Source organism: Dermacentor albipictus, chromosome 3, assembly GCF_038994185.2.
Source record: "Dermacentor albipictus isolate Rhodes 1998 colony chromosome 3, USDA_Dalb.pri_finalv2, whole genome shotgun sequence".
In the NCBI taxonomy this organism is placed as follows: Eukaryota; Metazoa; Arthropoda; class Arachnida; order Ixodida; family Ixodidae; genus Dermacentor; species Dermacentor albipictus.
In genome coordinates this window covers 167,259,254-167,278,209 of record NC_091823.1, presented here as the reverse complement: position 1 = coordinate 167,278,209, position 18,956 = coordinate 167,259,254, and the positions used below count along the sequence as shown (strand labels likewise).

At 49.1% G+C, this 18,956-nt stretch overlaps 1 protein-coding gene across 1 annotated transcript; it reads left to right on the top strand.

The window, feature by feature from the left end:
* Positions 1-4,232: 4,232 nt before the first annotated feature.
* On the top strand, positions 4,233-14,374 carry LOC135896288 (uncharacterized). The gene is made up of 2 exons (XM_065424644.2): positions 4,233-4,472; positions 13,110-14,374. Exons 1-2 carry the CDS (start codon positions 4,400-4,402, stop codon positions 14,324-14,326), a joined length of 1,290 nt encoding a protein of 429 aa, XP_065280716.1. The 5' UTR covers positions 4,233-4,399; the 3' UTR covers positions 14,327-14,374.
* Positions 14,375-18,956: the final 4,582 nt, after the last annotated feature.

Sequence of the window (18,956 nt, the reverse complement as noted above, 5' to 3'; positions counted from 1 at the left end):
CGTCGGCGCCGGTGACGGCACCTGTTTTGCTTATCGTAGTTCCCAGACCTACCTGTAAAAGCTCTAATAAAGAGCTAAAATGCACTCCCAAAACATCTGTTTAAAATTCCCGTAGCACTACCAACTCCCTAAAGCTGTAAAAATTCACTCCCGAACATTCTCCTATATGTTCCCACAAAAAGCAAATATTGAACTCTCAAAACTATCCATTAGTGCTCCCTTAAGCAGAGCTCCCAAAATATGGGAACGGTTGCTCCCAGGTTTACACCTAAGCACTCGTACAAGGAAGTAAAATAATTTCCCAAAGGTATCCTTCAAAACTCCTTTAAGAAGCCAGACTTTTCCGAAAATATGTGCGTAAGAACTCCCGTCGCTTCTCCTATAAATTCCCATAGGAAGCAAACTAAAATACCCATGTCAACTTGCAAAAGCTCCCAAAGCTCCTCATAAGAACTTCCATAGTGCTGGTGTTCAAAAGGGGAATGAAAAACTCCCAACGTTCCCCATATGGACTCCTGCAGCCACTCAGGGGTTGGTGTTCAAAGGAGAATTAAAAAACTCCCATAATTCCCCATATAGACTCCTGCAACCAATCAGCGGTTGGTGTTCAAAGGAGAATTAAAAAAACTCCCATAATTCCCCATAACACCACCAAACACAAGGGTGTGAAAAAAACTCCGTTCGAATGGAGGATATTGTCCTCCCTTAAGGGCTGAAGTTATGCAACGAGGCCAAAACTCCCTAAAAGGGTCAAACCTGTTTACAGTGTACAAAGCGATGAGTCTTCTCGTAGGCAATAGGCTGTCCATTAATTCTAACAGCGTATGGTCTCATAGCTTTGCGCGTGAAAGCGACCACAGAGTGTTTCTCGGAGGACACTTCCAGACCTCGTGCTCCAAGATAACTTGATCTTAGTGAGGCCGTTTTTTGGAGTCTGGCACTCACCTGTGAACGCGTCGCTCCTGATGATCAAATGCGTATATCGTCTACATATGTCGGCACATTGACGGATTGTGGAAGGTGATGAACCAGGTCGATGAGCACGAGGTTAAGTAGAGCGGGGCTCAAGGCTCCGCCTTGTGGTACTCCAAGGTAGGTGTTGTGTTGACGCACCATCTATGTTTGGCATGATCCATGTTTTGCACAAAGAATGACCTGTCCTTCAAGTAGCTGAATATCCATCGAAACACAAGGCCACCTAGGCCGACATCGCCCAAGGCGTCCAGGATGGCTCGACGGGTTACGTCGTCATAAGCGCCTTTACGTTGTCGTAAGCGCCCAGCGTCCATATCATTCCTGATTAGTTCCCGCCGAACAAACTCCTCGGGCATTTATTTACGGGCCATGATAATCTTGTTTCTTATTTACACCGCTTCCGCCATCGGACTTCCAATTTGCATGCGTGCGGCGCCGTGTGCGACGATGTGTCGCATTACTTTATCTCCTGCCCCCACACGGCGCACATAGTACGTCAAATGTGCGCCAAGGCACGCGTTCAATCTTTGTCACCCGACTGTTACGGTGCCCTGCTAAATTCTAGACGGTCGCGCGCGCCCTGCTGTTGCAGCTCGCCCACCTCGCCGTTCTTTCTGTCTCACCTTCTCCTACCTTTTCCATTTTTCCCGATGCCTGCTGATTGGTCTCTTTCACTTCATTTTTATTTTTGTATTTTTATTGTTCCGCCTCATGTTATATTTGCATGCCCGTTACTGTCAACTGCACTGTTTTAGCCAACTATGGCGGGGTTTCCCCGTGTTAGATGACTGTAGCTGCATCCTTCATGTTTCTTATTTTATTTCCTTCTTCGTAACTTATCCGATCCTTTTCCTATCATTTTCATACCTCGCCCTGGTCATCTTTGTGTCCTCGTGCCCACTGGCCGTTACTCATGATTTATGTATAGCCATGCTTGCAGCACAAGGCTTCGGCACAACTTACCTGGCCGTTTCCTGTGGGAGCTTCGTGTCACCATGGTGCCTGGCTAAGCTGCCGTCACCTGCTTTCACCTGGCTCCTTAACAAGCCCACGGTCCGAAGAGCGCTCTGCTACCACCTCCAGATTTGATTTCAATAAAATACGCGAGCGCTGCGGGTGATTGCCGGGGCAGTAGTTGGGCGGCTTTGGGGGGCTGTTTGGTTCTTACTCCAATAGGAGCACGCTTCACGACTTTGAGAGACATTTCACTCATGTTATAAGGCGTATCACTTCAGGCTGGCCTCCACTTTTTCTTCTTATAACTGGCTTATCTTTAAATTTCAGTTGGGATGCTCATTCTTCCCCTTTTTATTTATGTTTTATTGGCCTTCCACACCTGCTCTACCTTTCTGGTGGCGCGGGCTTCCCCATTCTATTTTTAATTTATTTTTATTGTTTGGGAACACAAAAAACAAAAACCAAGCCTTCATCGCGGTCGCGGATTCATTCACGCAGCGGATCTTGAACTCCACCACGATCCTCACCCGAGACCTGGTGGCGGAGGAAGTAGCAGTAGCCCTGGCTGTGCTCGACGGCAAATGAGAAGTGATCTACAGCGACTCCAGACCGGCCATCAAAGCCTTCGAACGTGGCGTCGTCTCCGACCAGGCGTTACGCATGCTCCGTAGCGCGGATCCGAGCACTCTCAAGCACCTCACTGTCATCTGGTTCCCCGTCCATCTCGGTCGGGTGCCGGGCGCCCCGCCGAGCCTCAACGAGAACGCCCACGACGCAGCGCGAGCGCTTACCGACCGCGCCGTCCCTGGGCAACCCCATCTCGTCGAGCTAGAGGACAACCAACCGGGATGCACTCATTACGTACAGCGAAATCACAAAACACTCCTACCTAGGGCGCCGCATCTTTTCGCCATCACACCTCAAACTTAGCAGGCCGCAGGCGCTAACACTACGCTTACTAGAGAGGCACATGTAGCCAAACCCCGCCCAATTACATGTTTTCTATCCCGACGCGTAACCCCAGCGCCACGTGACTCTTAGACACGACGACGCTCGCACATACGCTCTGGGAGTGTACAACCGCTCATTCCGTCTCTATCTCGGACAAGTGGGAAAAGCCCCTCAGAAGCTCACTAGTCGCCGACCAGCAATGGGCCATCCAGCAAGCCCGCGAAGCGGCCGCCAGGTACTCCCTGTCGGCCCCTACGCGGGAGACGCCTGATGTGCATCCCACGTCTTACTTGACCATCATTAAGTTTTACAGTCCAGAAATGCACGCTGGGAAATCAATATGTTTTCCAATCTTCTAATAAGAGAGTCACACATACTTGGGAATGTTACTACCGCCAGTAAACGAAATATGCGTAATTTTGAGGGCAACGTGGCTTCTTGATCTAATACGTTATTGTCAACAAATTTCTGTAGACCGCATCTCAATCGCAGGGCTTCCCGTTCAAGTAGAACAAAGGGGCTTAATTTATAAGCTAGCGCTCCAGAAAATAGTACAAATCCAAATTCTAAAATTGGCTGCCCATACATTTCAAACAGAAGTGGCTCACTCCGCACCCCCGACCGACTGTTGCATAGCTTGTGTAGATGATGATGACGACGACGACGACGACGACGTGGACGTGTTTGGCACATACCCACTCAAAAGGATTGGCCTAGAGTCGGGGTAGTTTTACATATGTCTTAAGGCAATAAATATAAAAATATTTAATTCTGATGATTAAACTGAAGCGGGGAACGTTCAAAACGATTCAGTAGACAGTCATTAAAAAAAAAGAAATTTGTATATAATATAAATGCTTGCGCAGCATCGCCGCAAATAAATGTTTTATTGCTCTCTTTTTCTTCCACTGTGAAAAAGTCGTGTGGATTTCGTTTGTAGCTTGGTGCGATACAGTGGGATAGTTGACAATTTCGTCCTTTCATAGCCCCAGGGATGTCTTTGAGGCTGTGTGCAGTCTCCGTCAAGCTACAAATCAACTCCTATATTAATTTCTTTTTATTCTTGCCTGTGAGTACTCTGTTTCTTCCAAATTGTTTAAAGTTGCAGTTTCTGTTTACGTTTAATCTATTCTCGCTGTTAGTTTTTCCCGATTACTCGGTTATGAATCAGCCTTTCTTTCCCAAACATTCTTTCTTAGTAGTATTGTCTAATTTCTGCGATAATTTTGCTGTCGCCATAATTCCGCTCCGCTTCAGAAAATGAAAACTTTTCTTTCTCTGTCTCTCTCCATCGCACATTTATCGGCACACGTCCCAATGCGGGTATGAGCCATGTCTGAAGCTCATTATCGTAATCATCATCACGGCTGCCACTTCGCACGGCGCACCGCTGGTGCTGCAAGGTCTGCGGCTTCCGACGCATGGAGACGCGAGCCTTTCCCGCTGCGCGCCGCCAGCTGTGCAACGGCCTCGGTGCGCAGAACCAGCGGGCCTCACTGCTGGCGCCATAGGCGCCATGTCATACCCCGTGCGGCTGCAGTGCGCCCAGCCGCCGTGGACCGCAACGACGAAAACGGAAGCGCCTCAAGGTGAGCTGCTCGTATGTGCGAGACCCATAGCTTGTATCGCATTCACGGAGCCTGTGGTGACGGTGCTCGCATCTGTGCCGGTAACCTGCTTTCACCCGTTCTGTACTGTGGCGAGAAGGAAAAAGAAAAAATCAAGCAGAACCTTATGTCGTAGTGAATATCGACGTCAATGCGATTAGCATTGAAGCAATTTAGTGACGCATCTTATTGCCAAATTGCTCACTTCCCTGTAGCTCGTCACTCCCCACTCAATGCGCGCTCTGGTCCCGTTTTGTTCGCCTCACTTCCTTCCCCTCATTCGGCCGCTCTTAATGCCGGCTTTATCACTTCCCTGTTGCTGACTTCTCCACTTGAGCTGCTTGTCTGCCCGGGCATCTACCGAGTGGCACACATATCCAATCTGAGGGACTGCCCAAGAACGCCCACATACCCAGCGTCACGTGCCCAATTACACATACCCAAAGGCCTTAGTTGGCGTGGAAGAGGTTAGATACACACGGACGTATACGTCCGTGTGTATCTCACTCACTTTCCTATCTATAGATAGGAAAGTGAGTGAAATTTCCAAATAATGCTAATTGCATTAAAATCTGAACATTAAGCTAGGGGTAAATTGAACTCTCTGCTTACGTAATGTGGCTCTATGCTGCTTTACTGGGCAGGACATTTCTATACACTCGACCGCTTTAAAACTAATTGCAGTAACGTGTTTGGCCTGTTGTTCGACGTGATGCATGGGTTCCACCAGCACTGGTGAAGATAGAGTTTCTTATTTTCTTGTAATGGTTGCAGCCAATAAGTAATTTGTGCATGTGCTTTGAATCGGGGGTTGAATTTATACGATGTATATAAAAATGGTCAGGATTTACTGCATAATAAAGCTAGAGCAAATTGCTTTGTTTACAAGCAAAATACGCAAACGATCATTACGTCACTTAGAGCGCCTTCGGATGGAGTCTCCATTGCATTGAAGTAAAGTTATGTAAATTTGACGCATTATCAACAGCTCACCATAATTCAGGGCTGAAACGGACAACAAGAGTCTTCCTTCGGCATGCACCGTCGGGTGCAGAAATGTAAAAGAATATGTGAACGCTTGTACCACAAGTAACACGGAGGTGGGTCTTTTGCCAACAGCCATGGAAAAGAACTAGACCGAAATCTTGTCGGTGCTTCGTACCACGTACATCACTGAAACCAACATTGCCTACTTTTCGGCTGCATTCAGGCGCCCTGCTTCGATTTCTCTCTTTTTTTTCTTTGTTTTTTTTTCATGCTCATAGATATGCTTTCCTTCTGAAGGGAAAACATCAGCTCGAAGTGTGCCTAGTTGTAGCCTTACTGATTGTCGAATTCTCTTCTCCGTGCTGCTGCGTTAAAAGAGCACCGACACCAAATCCTGCAGTGATTTTTTTGTACACTTGCGCAGTACACCGCATCCATACATATTTACATCCGTTCCATACATCATATAGCAGTCAACGCTGTGGAAGCTCCGCAAGAAGTTCGGTCAAGATAAGTTATCACTCCGCGCGTTCCGTCCATGCTTCGCTGTGCGGCAACAGCGTTCGATCGCGCGAGCATGCACGTGAGGCTGCTCGCGACGGGTTGCAAATGTAGAAAAAAAAAGAGAAAAATACACGAAAAGAACAACAACAATAAACATTATCTAAAAGAACGCATTACCAGCCGTCTACTACAGGGTGTTTGTTTCTAAGGATTAAAACTTCTTTTTTTCAATACTGAGCCCATATAAACAACAGTTGCGCACAAGTGCAGTACAAAAAAAGATGGAGGACGCTTAAGCTTCGCCTTTGCGCACGCAGGAAAGAAAGCGTAGGAGAGGCCCCGGCCTGCATGGAAGTGTTGAAGAAAGTGTGGCGGAAGTCATGCTCTCTTTTTCGCAAAGCAGCACTAGGACTGGTGCCCCAAACGTGAACGTTGCCATAGCGACCGCGCTTCTGAAGCTCTCGCTGCTGCTCTCGGCCTCCGAAATATGAGACAAGATTTTTCGACCCGTGTCTTCCTCGCAGCAGCACATTCTGTTCGCGAGACAAGCTGACTTTGAAGCGTGGCGTGTAGGCTTGAAAGTTGTATTTAGGGTCTATGGGCGTTAGTGTCAGCCAGAAACCAAACCAAGTAATTATGGCGCGGTTTTGCGTCGTCGTCTTCAACGTGCCACGGAAAAGCACAGGAGCGTGTCTTCTTGACCAAAACTGCTACAGAAGTTTCGTAGACTTTGTTCTGACGCACGTCGGCAGCGCACACTTCCGGCCGCTCGTTGCAATGCGAGTTCAAGGCACGCGCCTATCTGCTCCGGCGAGCTGATTGGAGGCGCAAAATGTGACGTCAAGGCCTCTCCTATTTTGTTTCTTTCCTCCATGGCTTTAAGAGGGTAACGTGATAGTATTCAAACATCTCTGACGGTATCTCACGCTTCCTGGCAACTGGTGCGTATGTAACCGTAACATTTACCGAGAAACGCTGACCGCGAACGGTATGCACGAAGACGGGCTTTCTGGTAGAAACCCAGCCTCTTGCGTATGCCGCGATGCGGTGGAGGCAGCGCCATCCGGAAGTACTGCAAGGAACCGGGGCCTCAAAATACTCACGCGCCGAAGCGCGCAAATGGCGGACGCCGTGGCCGGTCTATAAATGGTTGAAACGCTGGAAAATGAGTCTCCTTGACTTGCACCGTAACAGAATTGTTTTCTCGTGTAGTCAAATTACAATGCGAAGCTATCTTGTCTGTAGGTCGTGTGTAAGTCACACTTTACGATTTTTCTGCGTATTCTAGCTTGAGAAATTAAATTATTTAAGTAGCTTCCTTGCGCCACAAAGAGGGCATGGGCATGGGTGATTCGAAAATCGTCCTGCCCAAACGGCGTCTGACGCCGAATTTTCTGCGACACGGGGCCCTTAACGCTTGCCGAATTTCGACGGCTTTGTTATTCGCCATGCCAGGGATTCCGAGGGCCGCGTCTTGTCGGTGGATCTTGATTGTGGCATTCGAATTGTTAGTGTGTATGCTCCAAACCGGGCTAGAGAACAGAGAGAGTTTTTCGATACATCAGAACCCTATTTGGTCGGTCCCTCTCGACTAGTTCTAATAGGCGACTTCAACTGTGTGTTAGAACTGGTTGACCGCCTCTCGCGTCGAGGGACTCCAATATCTAAAGATAAGCGTGCGATTGCTACACTTACGACAGCTCGTCGATGGGCTGGTACTTGTCGATGCTTGGCGCGTGCTTCGCCCTGGACAGTCAGGAATGACATGGACAGGGAGGGGCATGCAGAGCCGCATCGACCGTTTTTACATCTCATCGTCACTGGCTCCCAGCATGCATTCTTCGTGGTTAATTCCTTCTGCTCTTAGCGATCACAGCTTCCTAATTCTGCGGTTCGCATATTCTAGCTTAGTACCAAGAGCAAAGAGACCGTGGCGCTTAAATCCACGTCTCCTAAAAGATAGGCAGGCAACCGCAGAGGTATCATCCATACTATTTCGATCGCTTCATAACACAGCGAATCTAAGTGGTACGGAATGGGATGACGTGAAGGTCAAGGTGCGTGAGTGCTTCATGTCTTGGGGCAAGCGTCGACCGCGCGAGGAGCGTGAGGAGATAAAAATCGTCTCCGACGCGATCCTCCATGCTCTCGAGGCCACTGTCCGGCGGGCCTGGAGTTGCTCCGGCGCTGGCCTCACTCCGAAAGGAACTTCGGATTCTCCTGCAGCGACGCGGGGATGGCTTGAGGGCCACAACCCCAGCAGAGCTGTGGGAAATGGAAGCGTGGTGCAGCAGAAACATCCTACGTAAACATCTTTCAAGGAAGAGCACAACTCTCTCTTCCCTAATAGATCCAAGTGGTAATAGCATAGTCGACTCACCAGATGGAGTTCTTGTACTGGCGAGGCAGTTTTACATGTCCTTGTACGCCGAACCAGTTACCTCTCCAGCTGTTTTTTCCGTTTGCTTTACCAGCTGAGCCGCCGCAAGTGTGCGACTCAGCCATAGATGATGACGAGCTATTTTCGGCCTTGAAGTTTATGAAGCGTAATCGCAGTCCAGGATCCGATGGTCTTACAGTCGAGTTTTATGTTACATTTTGGACCGTGTTAGGGAAGCCGTTCACATCACTGGTGAACAGGCTACTCAGTGAAGGGACTTTGTCAGCGTCTCAACGAGAGGGGCTAATCACTCTCCTTTGTAAGGACGAGTCGAGGAGCACCGATCTGAGAGCATGGCGTCCTATCACGCTTCTGAACTGCGATTATAAGCTCATAGCTAAGTGCCTGTGTACGCGACTCACACCAGCGCTCAGCACTGTTTTGGGTCCGTACCAGGCATGTAGTGTCCAGGGGCGCTCTACTCAGCTTCACGGTATAGCAGTGAGGGACCTTTCCTGTGGGCAAACACCAGTAAACTTCCAGGTATTCTTTGCTCCTTTGATCAGGAGAAGGCTTTCGACATTATTAGCCGTAGGTACCTTTTCCGTGTTTTGGAAGAGGCTGGTTTTAGTGTGGGTTTTCGGCAGGTGGTCCAAGCTTTGTATTCTCGACCGACTTCTGCTGTTGTCATACGGGACCACGTCTCGGAGACGTTCATTGTGGGACGTGGTGTATGGCAGGGGGACCCCCTCTCACCTTCCCTTACGTACTCGCTTTTGAACCGCTTCTGCAGAGGTTGTCCTGTGACAGCAGAATAGGCAGGTTCCTACTTCCACCAGCTTCCCCTCCGGTTGCACTCTTTGCCTACGTGGATGACTTGTCCATTGTCGTCCTGTACGAAGCATCAGCTTGCGGCGTCTTGGAGGTCATGGACAGTTACTGCAGGGCGAGTGGTGCAAGGTTGAATAGGTGGAAAAGTGCAGCCATGTACTTGAACTCCTCTCCGTCCAGTCCGCAGCCCGTTCATGGTCTCCCCGTGAAAACGCGGCTGCGCATCCTAGGCTTCCAATTCGAACCAGATGGTCTGTCTCCTGAAAACTGGCAACAGGCTAAGGAGAAGCTTGAAACCAGAATACAGGAGCTCAGCGCGTTGTCATGCCCATTGACTGCTCGAGCGACAATCCTGCGCTCACTTCTGTTTTCGTTCTTGACGTATGTGACGTGTGTGTCTCCTGTTCCGACCCGAACCAAGCATATCTTGAAGAGGGTCCTGTTTCGCTTCCTTTGGAAGGGTACAAATGGTTGTGTAGCTAGGCGGGTGCTCAAGTTGCCCAGGGATAAGGGAGGACTCGGATTTCCCGACCTGGGCATCGTGGCTACTGCACTACACGTCAGATGGACCCAGGTCGCTCTTAACTCGGATATGCTCCTGACTCGAAGCTTTACCTCGTTTTTTCTTAGCACCCGACTCCGCTTGTTTTCGCAGAGCACATTTTCCCACTGTGTTCCTCGTTCAGGTACCCCGTCCACCATTTATGCGGCGGCTGCAACTCTTTGGTAAGCCTCCGCACGGTTCGCCCCGACATCGACGTAGTTTCAACTACATTCCAAGAATTAGTAGACATCCTTACCCCAGGCCTCCCTCCGCATTGCCAAATGTATGACCTGTCCATTCACAGGCCAAACTGGAAGCTCATCCCGGCCAGTTTCCTCGACGCTAGGCGAGCCACATTTATTTATCGCCTGGCGCGAGGGTGCCTGCCGTTGGACAACAGGCCCTTCACAGCCGTCCCGGTTAGTGGAGTGTGTCCGTTCTGTGGCGCTCGTGAGGACTCGGTTCATGCTTTTACGCAGTGTTTGCTTCCTGCAGCTCTTCTCTGTAGGATTGCTAGTCTTTTTAATCTCCCAGGCATTCCTTATCAGACAGTCCGATTTTTGCACCCCTTGCCTAATCAGGCGGTCAACCAGTTCGTGCTTCTCCTCGCCGAGTGCTCCCAAGTTTGGTTGGCACGCCGCGATGCAGTTTTCGGGGGGAGGGCGCCGGGCCTTCACGAAGTGCTTGCGAAAGCACGGAAGGAGGTCTGGTTCCATCTCACTCGGGAGCAGCACCGCTTGGGCGAGAAGAAGTTTCTCGAAGTGTGGGGCTGTCTTGCGGTGATTTTTGATGAGTCAGGCGGAAAGCTTTCCATTAAGTTATGATGCATGCTCCTAAGGTCGCTCGACTCAGCCGTGCGTGCCAGTCGATCTACGGGGTTTTGTTTGGTTCAGTGGAACCCAGAGCTAGAACCGGTGGTGGCGCACCCTTGGTTGGTCGCGCTGCTTCGCGGACGCCTTTGGTGCTCTGCATGGTTGTATGCCTTGGCCTCTTTTGCGCCGAGGCAGTCCGAGGGTCAGTCAGGCTTGAGTCCTGTAAGACCGACATGGCTGTTTGTGTGTTGCGTGCGGTAACACTGTGTTGCTGCACCACAACAACCCCCTTGTCCGGGAAGGACCGTTGGCCCGAACCAAGTCCCCCCCCCCCCCCGCCATTTAGCCCGGGTTGTGGGGGAGAACCGGGGTCAATGTATCGGATGATGCTGGGTTGATGAGTACATGAACGCTCATGGACGCGGTGCCTTCAAAGGTGCCAAATCCTCTTCCCATCTGACAACGGTTCTCTTCCCAATCCTCTTCCCATCTGACAACAAACATCGAACTATATCCAAGTGCGAACGAAGCCCCTGGAAGTCCCTCCAGCCTCCGCAGCGTTGACTGCTATGTATGGAAGGGACCACAGGGGAGCATGTCCCGAGTCATTTGTAATAAAACAATTTCCATCGTACAGTTCTGGATTGAAAAGAAATGCTGGCTCTCCCGTAATCGAGAGTAGATGTATGCACGAAATGGCGGCCGGCAGAGCAGATTGGTTGGAGATGACACTTGCCTCAACTTTACGGGTGTAGTGCATATTCGCAATGGCGCACCCCTTCCCACCAGACCGCACGGCACCACACTGCACCACGCCATACTCTGCACTGGTCCATATGGACGCAATAGTTTTCTGTCACAGACATGACGCCATTGCATGACTTGTCTCTCCCAAAGAGCCAACCACGGCGCGCCGGGCGCTGCCGGACGCGCCGCGTAACTCACGCACCGCTGGCGTTGAAAAGAGCAGACGCAACCAAAAGATGTCAATCTAGTGTATAGTGGCCAGTATCTACCTTTTGAACGTCGCTATTGGAAATGACAAGTCGAACCTTCAGCGCACTAGACGCTACAGCTTGATTGATATTGTGAACTAACATTAGGAAAAACTCGGAAGCAACATTTTTTGTAACTGGTTTGGGCACTAACTAGCGTATGCATGCGGTCCCGGACAAAAGGTTGGCGGCCCAAGGCCGCATATTCTTAAGTTTGGACTGGTTGCCCGGTTATTCTCGTTCCATTCTCGTTTTGTGTGCCCGGATAACGTCTTAGAAATTTGGGCCAAGGCCTTTTGATGGTCGCCGACATCAAGCGCTAAAAGCAGTTCACGCTTAACAGGGGCAGTAGGAGTGGAGGGACAGCCTTTGAGTTACGTGAATCGTGAGTACCCAACCTCACCGAGTTCGGGTGAACCTCGAAGCGCTGACGACTATGAACTCACCCGCCGTTTGATCCATTTCACACGTGCGCCAACGTTCGGTGATGCCGGAGATGCATAAAAAAAGATGCGCGCTTGGGTCTCGTGGCCGTGTTTACGCTAATGCACGTGCAGCCGCTCCGAAACTGTCGCCACCAGCGTATTTAACGTCACACTATTTTTCTTTCAACAATGGAGTTGCGATAGCTATCGCCGCGAGTCCGGAGGAGGGCAATACGTTTCATTTAAAGATGTTAAAATTGAAATAGAAATCAATTACTTTCTCGTCGTCTGCTGTCAGCCACTTCGCGAATGCGTTCCTAGTAAGCGTGCAAAGCCTATGCTGTAGTCAACTTAGCCTCTAAATTTGGTGTATACACTTATTTAGGCGTTCGGCTTCAGGCACAGTGGAGCGGTGGAGCCGCGCATTGCTTCGGTGAGCTGAGGCTGTCGTTTTTAAAACGCGAGGTTTCGGCATTATTTTATTACTGCGAACAATTTGTTGGGCGATTACGATAGAAGATTACGTTCGTTCATTGATTCACCTTTTGCGCTTAGTGTAGTCGCGACACAACGCAAGGAAATAAAGAAGACATCAAAACAGGTTTGCCCGCTTTCAAACCAAGAATTTTCTGTTTCTAGAGAACTTGCATGGGGCACTGTAGGCTTGTCCGTTACCTGTCGCTAGTGCTTTGCTGAAACCTGTACAGCGCGAACTGGCGAGGGTGGAATTGCAAACTTCAACTCTCGCCTTTAACCTCCAGTTTAAGGCTTGGAAGTACATGCTTATCTGGTAGCGCTTCCTAACAAAATATTAAAGCAGCTAGGTAAGGTTTGTAGATGCTCTGGAAACTAACAATGCTAAATATGCGAAACAGGACCGCATCGTCCTGTGTCCCCTCGTTTTGTGTCCTGTTTTTAGGGGTGCCTCTTCCATAACAGTTTAAGTGTCAGTTCCAAAAGTGACCTGAAGGCAGACAATACGTTTGGAGTGGTCAGGCTTTTGAAAGAAATCTACAACACGACATGAATCAGTGCCAAAGCACGGAAATGTTTGTCCTCGCTCTATCGCACGCTTTGATTCATCGCCTGTAATTTTCTGTCAGGAAGCGGGACATTTTATATCTGGATACCTTCTCCACAGGAACGGCAAGGCAGGACAAGTACAGTCGAGACAAGCGGACTGCGTCCGCACGAGCACCGCGTCGGCACTCGAAGTCTCGGCGCAACCCAAATCGGCGCAGCTCTCCGTCACGGTCACCGACGCGGCCTACTGGCTACAAGTTTCAGAAAGATCGCAGCCACGGGGGCACACGACGGAAGACGAGCGGGTCGCCGTCCGCGAAGTGGCCAAAAGCTTTCGCGCGGAAAAGTGAGGTGTCCGCTTCGCCGAGGAGCCGGAAGCGTAGAACCGATGCCTCGCCTCCTGGGCACTACATCCTGCAGGACTCCGGTCCTGCGCATCAGAGGCGCAGCTCCACTTCTCCGCCCTGGCTCCTTCCGACCGAGAGGACCGCTCCGCTCGTCGGTCCTCCGCTGCAGCCGCCGCAGCTGCCATGTGCGCCGGCTACTACGTACGTCCCGTGCCACAATCGAAAGTGCGAGATGTTTCCCAAGTTTTCCGAAATTCCGTGGGGCTCCAACTCGGTTCCGACGCACCGGCTTCCTACCCATGAATACAAAACTTTCCCGCCTCTTCCTGAACAAGCAGGACACCTGCCCCCGCCCCTGCATGAAAGTACTATGCCGCAAATGAGCTACGCAGGTGACCATCCGCCAGCACATCCGTCGCCGTATGGGACAGGGTACGGATACAACGTAAGTGGGCAGCCTTTGGAGCCAGGTTACGGTCACTTTACTTCGCAAGGTCAGGCTGTTTATCCGCCTGGTTCAGTGCCAAACGGGATTCTACGCCATTACGTTTCTCGAGCCAACGACGGCAGCCGCAGGTGGGAAAGCAATTCGCTCGCTACAGCCAAGAGGAACCCGAGTACTTTAAGCGCGAGCACCACCACAAGCGATATGTCCAGCGAGGCGGGTAAGTCGAAGAAGCCGACGGACAACACCAGGCTCGCCATGTGCATCGGATGCGCCGGTTTGCTGGCCTTCCTCACACTGTACGCTTTACTCAACGTCGCCGTGGGTGGTCGTCCCTCTGCTAACGACGGCGGACACCCGATGACGGTTCGAGCGGAGGACGAGCTCGTCGTCGGAGCGTTGCACAGCTTTGACCCCAACCGACAGGAGGCACCGCATTCACGGGCGATGAACGCTGCGTCAGCAGGCAATGCCGTGGTGTCACGGCATTCGAAATTGCGCGCGGAGACAGAAAATTCCGGCAACAAACGTTATACAGGTTGAAAATAGTGGTCGTTTAGGTCAAGGTGTGCCATAAAGTACGGAAGTGTACCTGTGAGAAAATTATTCTGCGGAAGCCGGCCGCAAGCGGCCAGTGTCTTTTTCTAAGGATTCGCGAACAGAACATTTGACAACACTAGCGAAGAGAGTGCATTTACTGGCTAAAGCTTTGAGCCCCACTGTAGGTAACTACTAGGAGATGCAGTTATGAAACCACTGAATCAGTGACGTACCAACTATTTTTAAAGTGGGGGCGGAGGGGCAGGCAGAGTAGCCGCGAAAAATTAGGGGCGAGCCACCTCTCTCAGTCTAGTGACTGTTGGTTTCGAACTTTTGATTCAGGTCGCCAATTTTTTATTAAAAATTGGCAAAAGTCGAAACTTTTCAGAAAAGAAACTATACCTATCTATAAACGAAACGAAAGTTCACAACTCTGTAACTAAGCAATGAAAAATGATATCACAATTCTATGAATTGTATCTAGTAGTACATCTAAAGCGGACAAAATTGAAATGTTACACATGAATCTCAAAAAATAAATGTGGAAATGCAGCTTTTGCAGTACCCTTGTGCACAACATAACCAATTCACGTAAGATATAAGATGACATATTGAATTGGTCCGCTTTAAATTATATAATGGGTGCGGTTTACAGAATCGCGATATCTCTTTTTGATGCAGAAATATTAATTTGTAAACTTTATGCTTCTATTTTTTTTTCAAACTTTAGCATTCTTGAAAATTCTTGTAACCAAATGCAGGCCTAAATCAAAGTTGCGCTGCCAACAATCACTAAAGTCTAACTTTTTGTCACAAATGCAACAAATTTTATTAAACTCTGTCCAGGGGCTGTCTCAGGAAAATGTTTTTGCCTTTTACAGGTATTTGAATAGGGCGCGTCGGAGTTGGCCCGAGCTAAAGCTTCCTCTTAAAGGCCATTTTCCAAGCAGTCTTACCAACTTATAAGTGCATAACATATCGCCAACTGTTCATTCAAGTTCCTAAAATGCAACTGATTGCTAAATAGCAAACTTTGCCGTAAACAGACAAAGAAGTCACTAAATCTAGCGTCAAAACCACTAAGATGGCAACACTGATAAAATACCAGTAAATTATAAAAGCAAGTTTGATTTTATGTTTTCAAAGACGGTTAGGTTGGACGCCCCAACAAACATGGGATGATGCAAGTGATGGTAGATTAAACTTTTTTGGACAGCCTAGCGATACCTCTCTCAGCAATGCAGGCTTGCAAGTCATCTCGCACCGCAAAGCACGGAGTAACCCGCTGCAGCACGTCGAGGCGAGTCCCGAGAGGAGGGGATACATAATAAATAAATCGCGGGCCCAATTCTGAGAGATAACTTGGCCTCAGCTGTTGTTCTGTTGTATTTGTGCAGTGTGCAGCCGACAGTGCCCACTTTCACAAGTGTGTTTGCGGGGGGAGGGGGGGGGGAAGGGGGGAGGACAAATCGGATACTTTTCCTTTTCCATTTTGACTGTGGGAGAGGGGCACACCCCTCCTCCTATACACGTATAACAAGCCTGGTTTCACGCATGTACAGGCAAATACACAGACATCTCACTCGACGACCACGAGCACGCGCTGTCACAACGCTGACGTGATGAAGACCGCCGGCAGCGGAAAGCGAACGCTTCGTGCTGCCTCAGTTTCACCGCGACAACACCTTTTACGACCGAATAAGTGAAAGCAGTCTTGAAAGTTCCGTGAACCTTAACTGCACTATTGAGGTTCAGTTTCACTATTGACAGGCCAAGTAGCCTGAATCAATCTCCAGATCAAAATTTGTAAGACTGCTGCAGTCTTGCAAAGGTGGGGAAATTTTCGAACTGTTACCGAGTAGACCATGCGTACTATATAAATACGAGGGATGAGTGCGCTGAAGAACTAATGTGCCCGAGACTCCATGTGCTCTTCGTGGAGAGGGCAGACCCCCATTATCAGTGCTTCAAGCCGCTTTCTGTAGACCCGAGTGAATTTGGTTTGGACTCTAGTCGCATATATTTCCAGGTTTCAAAAGGGGGGCGGGCAGTGCCGCCCCCGGTATATAGGTCTATGCACTGAATGTTCTCTCGCGCTAGGCATGAACCTTGGCTATGGAGGATGCTGTAGTTGATGGAAGGTGCAACAATGCAACACTGTCTGTAGTCGCAAGTGCTGGTTCAGCACTAGCGTCAGAACAGCGAGAAAAAAATTACTGTTAGTAGACGTTTCTATGTGAGCGAGGACGATGGCGGATTAGTTTTAGTAGGCTTCTTACGGCATATTTACCACGTAATCGCTTGCCTTAGAAAGCAACAATTTGTTTTGTGATAAAGGACATTAATTACTAAATAAATGTTTATCAGTTCAGGCGCATGCTCAGTGTGACTGCGCAAGTGAAGCAGGGCAAGGCTGTACATCGTGTTCATTGAGTAATAATCCAGGAACTTGGAACCAGCTTAGAATACATACGAGTCCGAAAATTTTACGGAATGCATTGGCGTCCCAATTACGCGCTTCCTTAAAAAGCCTTTCTCGAACATAGTGGGACACAGCTAAGTGTAACAGCAATGTGATGATATGCGTCGGGGGCTGGTACACCGTAACTCGTGCCAAACACCGCATAGTTATTAAGTGAGCTCAGTGAGCCTTTGCCGATGCCAGTTGTAATTGAAGCACCTAAATAAAATAAAAAAAGCCAATTAGTGACATTTTAGTAGCAATTGAACATCGTGGCTAGTGGTGTAAGTAATTCGCACCTCGCAAAATATTACAAGACCGAAGGCAAATATTTATCACATGCCAGTAGCACTACATTAAAAATGGTCATTCTTATAGGCCGTATAGTAACGTGACAAAAAAAGAGCCAGGATAAATCAATAAAACGTATTTGGATCCAATGCACTATGGGAATCAATGTAAGCGAATCTTTGCACGCTGTTTGCGTTGATGGACGATAATTAGCGGTGATGTTGGCGCCGAATGTGCAATTTCTTTTCTTGGAGTGTTTAGTCCAATATGAGAGCGGTGAGTTGGTGTTAAATGTTACCTTGCGTGCATCACGGCTGTTTGTATGCATAGCCCACAGAACACACAGGAAAACGTGTTTGCTTGAAGCGTCGCTGTGCGCAATTGTTCGTAATTTCTGAGGCGGTTTAGCATTAACATTGAGTCACATGACCCATCGCAGTGTGGCCGAAGTGATGAACTTCAACTGAATCATGAGGCTGCATGTGATGTAATTAAGTATTATAACTGTATGTATACGTCGTATTCGCGGCCTCCAACACGTTTCGCTGCGTAGCGAAGACGTTCCTGTATCGCGCGAAGCTTCTTTCGTGCCTGGGTTTCTTCGACGCTGAGTGCACACTTTGTAGCCATTTTGACTGTGCGTGTTTACATGCTACTTCCGCATACGTGGCCAGCACGCTGTTGAGACGCCAGCTCTAAGCGCTCTCTCCCGGCTATGGACGATTGGAATGTTTACACTATAACACCCAAGCACTTTCATCTTTATCGCATAGGAAAGCAAGCACAGCACGTGCCATGCGCACAAACTGTGAAACGCTGCCGCGAAGGCGCTAGAAGGGATGGATGGATGGATGGATGGATGTTATGAGCGTCCCCTTTGGAACGGAGCGGTGGGTTGCGCCACCAAGCTCTTGCTATTATACTGCCTAATGTCCTACCTAGGATAAACATTGAAAAAAAAACACGATGAACTACCACGCCCCAATTTTCTGACCCCCTATTGCGAACTGTGCTTTTGTACGTCTCCGTCTTTTGTCGTTTCCCTACTGTTCTTCCACCAAACTTCCAATCGCCTCTTACTAATGCCTATTGCGGACATGTTTGCTTTAACACTGCTCCCGCTGAACCCAAGGGCTTCAAGGAGGCCAGTGGTGCCTAAATCGACCCCTGGGTAGACGTCTTCTTATTCTAATAAAACATGCTCCACAGTTTCCCTAGCTTTACCGCAGCAAGCACATGCTTCTTCTTCCTTCTTATATCTCGCTTTACAGGTGCGTGTTCTAAGGCATCCGGATCTCGCTTCGAAAAGTAATGAGCTTCCCTTTGAGTTATCATAAATGGTTTCTTTCCTGATTTCGTTTTTTCCTCTTAAGTAGTTACTCATGGCAGGTTTATTTTCCATTGCCGCCACCCATGAGATTATTTCAGCCTCTCTGTCTTTATGCTTGACCTATTTGTTGCTGTGTTGCCCACCCTACAGGCCGCATACTTGCTTGTAAGCTTCCTAGTTCTTTTCCTCCACTGTGAGTCAATGTTCTTCCTTTACAGATACCTGAACACTCTCCCAGCCCATTTACGTTCTTCCATATTCCTCAGCCATTCTTCATACTGAGTTCAACTGCAAGCTTCCCTCACTTCAAAATTAGCCCAGCCCATATCACCCTGCACAGTTTCATTTGTAGTCTTCCCGTGAGCGCCCAATGTGAGGCGACCCACTGACCTTTGGTTGCCGTCGAGTCCTGATTGTAGCCATGATTTAAAGCATACAGCCGCATTTCCAAAAATAAGTCCTGGAACCATTACACCTTTCCACATATCTCGGAGGACCTCGTACCTATTGCATCCCCATGGCGCTCTGTGCGTCATTATGGTTGAATTTCT

Excerpts from the sequence above, each read along its gene's own strand:
- LOC135896288 (XM_065424644.2), top strand. The coding sequence starts at position 4,400 with ATGTCATACCCCGTGCGGCTGCAGTGCGCCCAGCCGCCGTGGACCGCA. Across the intron at positions 4,473-13,109 it reads GAAAACGGAAGCGCCTCAAG|GAACGGCAAGGCAGGACAAG; the intron begins GTGAGCTGCTCG and ends CCTTCTCCACAG.